The sequence below is a fragment of the Coffea eugenioides genome, chromosome 4 (assembly GCF_003713205.1).
Source record: "Coffea eugenioides isolate CCC68of chromosome 4, Ceug_1.0, whole genome shotgun sequence".
In the NCBI taxonomy this organism is placed as follows: Eukaryota; Viridiplantae; Streptophyta; class Magnoliopsida; order Gentianales; family Rubiaceae; genus Coffea; species Coffea eugenioides.
The window spans coordinates 40,455,126-40,459,548 of NC_040038.1; the positions used below are offsets into that span (position 1 = coordinate 40,455,126).

A 4,423-nucleotide genomic window follows, 5' to 3' on the forward strand; every position below is an offset into this window, starting at 1 on the left:
TACTACCCATATCTTATCTTATCTTCTTAAACTACATAAAGCCGCGAAGGCTGAGCTACAGTTATCTTATCTTAAATCTTAAACTACATAAAGCCGCGAAGGCTGAGCTACAGTTAATTGTGCCGGTTTCACTGTGATTTTGCAGTCAATTTCGTCCTTTTTGGTCTTTTCGCGGGCTTCATGCAGCGCCCTTGCTTCTTCTTCCGCTTGTCCTCATTGCTTTTTTTGTTGCTTTGTTTCCATTCTGCCCTTCCCTTGGTTCGTTTGTAATTTTGTCCTTTTGTTTCTCCTCCATCTTCCGCTGCTGCAGTTGTTATGCCTGACTTTATTCACAAATGTTAGCTTTTGTCCCCAACTTTGTCCTTTTCTTTCTCCTTCATTTTCCGTTGCTGTATGTAATTGTTATCGCTAGCTTTATTCACGAAAATGTTAGCTTATCGTTTTTATTTATTAACTTTCTTTCACATATAACTTCCTTCAATCTTAACTTTGTATTAGCATTTCTTTCTTCAAACTATAATTCTCTCTTCTCTTTTATATTTATTATGATATTCATTAATCAATAAATTAATTACTCAAAATATATATATTAACAAACATATTGATTTTGTAAAAAAAATCCTTCGCATATATAAACAAAAATATACATAATATACACAACATTAAACAATCATAACGTATATTTTTTCACCCAAAAAAATATATAAAAATTAATTAATTTTCTCCAAAATATATATATCAACAAAAACTTCATACACATCCAATAAATATAAATCAATTATTCAAATCTATCTTTAACTTCCATTCATTCGACTAACCATTTTCTAAAAATATCCAATAGCTTCTTTCTATTCCAAAAATCTTATTTCTATAATATATATTAACTACTAAACAATTAACTTAAATCTTTTCCACTTCAAAATTGAATAACACAATACACATACATTCAAAAAAAAGTTATAATTAATTATATACCCTTTATATACGATTTATCTTCCACAATATATATATTAACAAAAATATTTATTCTCTAGAAACACAACTTTAATTCTATAATACAAACACAAAATTATTTTGACTACAAAAACATATAAATATATTTTTATATCCGATTTATCACCCATTTTACATATCTCCACTTTTTCCAAAATATATTTTACTGCAACCAATTATTTTTCAAAATATAACATAATTCCTCTCTATTTAAAAAATACTCCTTCAATAATATTCATTAATAACCCAATTATCAACTTAAACTTCTTCCATTTTTAAATTAAATAGCATAACACAAATACAACCGCCATAAAATACTTATCAACACAAAATTCATAACTATCTAATAAATACAAATAAATTGTACCACTTTCCATTACCTTCCATTTACTCTATTCCAAAAATATTACTTCAATAATATTTCAAAAACTAAAAAATTCAAAAATATAAAACTAAAAACCAAAATTTTTTAAAAAAACTTTTCTCTAAAATTATAACCTACATTATCATTAATAATATGGGATAAAGCAACAATGGCAAAAAAATATGCAATTGAATCCTTTGACAGAGTACTTAGAGATTTGCTGAATTCTGATCAAATATTTGGTGGAAAACTCATTGTTTTCGGTGGAAATTTTCAACAGACTTTACCAATCGTCCACAAAGATCAAAGAGAAGATTACATTTCTGCATCTCTCATCAACTCATATATTTGGCCACACCTCCAAAAGATTCGATTGACTGAAAATATGAGAGCATTTCTCGATCCATCATTCTCAGATTTTCTGCTTAATATTGGAAATGGCACACAAGCAACCATTGCAGATGACAAGATACAATTGCCTTCTTCTATGATTGTCTCTTTCATTAATGATGATCAACAATCCTTGCACATTCTGATAGACACTGTTTATCCATCTCTATCTAGCTTTTGCCCTCAGAATTCAACTCTCATTAACAGAGCCATTCTCAGTACAACAAATGATATTGTGCACGAAATCAATCAAATTTTGATTCAGAAGTTCCCTGGAGAAGAAATCAAATATATCAGTTTCGATGAGACAATAGATCCAACAAAACAAGCTGATCACGGTGACTTTTTAAATACTATCCACCCCCCAGGATTACCTCCGCATTTGTTGATTTTGAAACCAAATTGCCCAGTTATTCTCCTAAGAAATCTGAATCCAGCACAAGGACTATGCAATGGAACCCACATGATATGCTTAAATTTTAACAAAAACATCATACATGCACAGATTTCGGTTGGAATTCATTCTGGTAAACAGGTTTTCATTCCTCGCATTCCATTGCACAGTTCTAATGATGAGTCATATCCAATACCTTTCAAGCGTACTCAGTTCCCAATTTCATTATGTTTTGCCATGACAATTAATAAATCACAGGGACAAACACTTGATTTTGTAGGATTATATTTGAAAGAACCAGTATTTTCACATGGCCAATTATATGTTGCATTATCAAGGGCCAGAACTGCTAATGATGTTAAAATTTTACTCAGATGCATTGCTTCTGATTCTTTGTCCAGTAATTGTACTCGAAATGTAGTGTATCAAGAAATTTTAGCAGCTGCAGCTGAAGATTAAGTACTGAACTTAAAAGTTTTCAATTAAAAGTGCTTATATTCAGCATCTTATATATTTGCATCATTCCATCCATATTAATATACTTTTGATGTTCTATTTTGCAGGCATGGATGACAAATGCACTCCTGTGAATAGTTTGACAAATAAATCAAGTGAGTGGATAATTAAAGTCGTTCTGATTGAAAATCCTATGTATATCTAATACATACTAACGAATAAAAATTCTATATGTATCTAATCAATATATATAAATTGATTATACTATTTTGTATTAATGCAGATCAATGAAAATTATATGTGTTTAACCTATATCTAATATATATAAATTAATAATACTGCCTTGTATTAACATATAATAAGTGTTATTTATATCAAATAATTATAATTTCGAGACTATTTCTATATTTATAATTTTCTCTCCTTCTTTATATTTATCCGCTTATTTATTAACACGCTTATTTATTAATTTTGTCGAAAGTGTGTATATTGACAAAAATATTAACTATTAAAAAAATACGCAAATCACTAAAAATCCTATGCACATCTAATACATAAAATAGCCTTCTTTTTATGTTTATTCGCTTATTTATTAATTTTCTCCAAAATATATACATTAGCAAAAATATTAAATATGAAAAAAATGCAAATTCCTAAAAATCCTACGTACATCTAATATATGCAAATGAATAAAAATTTTATGTGTATCCAATCAGTATATATAAATCAATTATACTGTTTCGTATTAATACAAATCAATGAAAATCGTATGTACTTAATATGTATCTAATGTATATAAATTTAATTAATTTTCTCCAAAATATATATATTAGCAAAAATATTAAATATGAAAAAACTATGCAAATCGCTAAAAATCCTACGTGCATCTCTAAAATGTGTATATTAACAAACATATTAAATATCAAAAAAACATGTAGGTTGCTATATACACAAACATATTAATCAATATATATAAATCGATTATGGTGTTTTGTATTAATGCAGATCAATAAAAATCATATATGTTTAGCATGCATCTAATATATATAAATTAATAATACTACTTTGTATTAACATATAATATGTGTTATTTATGTGAAATAATTATAATTTCGACACTATTTCTATGTTTATAATTTCCATCCTTTTTTATATTTATCCGCTTATTTATTAACTCATTTATTTATTAACTTTGTCAAAAGTGTGTGTATTGAAAAAAATATTAACTATCAAAAAATTACGCAGGTCACTAAAAATCCTATGTATATCTAATACATACTAACGAATAAAAATTCTATATGTATCTAATCAATAGATATAAATCGATTATGCTGTTTTATATTAATGCAGATCAATGAAAATTATATGTGTTTAACGTATATCTAATATATATAAATTAATAATACTACCTTGTATTAACATATAATAAGTGTTATTTATATCAAATAATTATAATTTCGAGACTATTTCTATATTTATAATTTCCCCTCATTCTTTATATTTATCCGCTTATTTATTAACACGCTTATTTATTAATTTTGTCGAAAGTGTGTATATTGACAAAAATATTAACAGTTAAAAAATTACACAAATCAATAAAAATGCTATGCACATCTAATACATAAAATAGCCTTCTTTTTATATTTATTCGCTTATTTATTAATTTTCTCCAAAATATAAATATTAGAAAAAATATTAAATATGAAAAAATATGCAAATTCCTAAAAATCCTACGTACATCTAATATATGCAGATGAATAAAAATTCTATGTGTATCCAATCAGTATATATAAATCAATTATACTGTTTCGTATTAATACAAATCA

The 4,423-nt window shown here is 26.3% G+C and overlaps 1 protein-coding gene across 1 annotated transcript; it reads left to right on the forward strand.

Moving 5' to 3' along the window:
- The first annotated feature begins 1,526 nt into the window (after positions 1–1,526).
- Positions 1,527–2,600, forward strand: LOC113769352 (ATP-dependent DNA helicase PIF1-like). The gene has a single exon (XM_027313808.1). The coding sequence runs from the start codon at positions 1,527–1,529 to the stop codon at positions 2,598–2,600; it is 1,074 nt and encodes a 357-aa protein (XP_027169609.1).
- The last annotated feature ends 1,823 nt before the right edge of the window (positions 2,601–4,423 follow it).

What these genes read in the sequence shown, in the direction of transcription:
- LOC113769352 (XM_027313808.1), top strand. Translation starts at nt 1,527, where the DNA reads ATGGCAAAAAAATATGCAATTGAATCCTTTGACAGAGTACTTAGAGAT.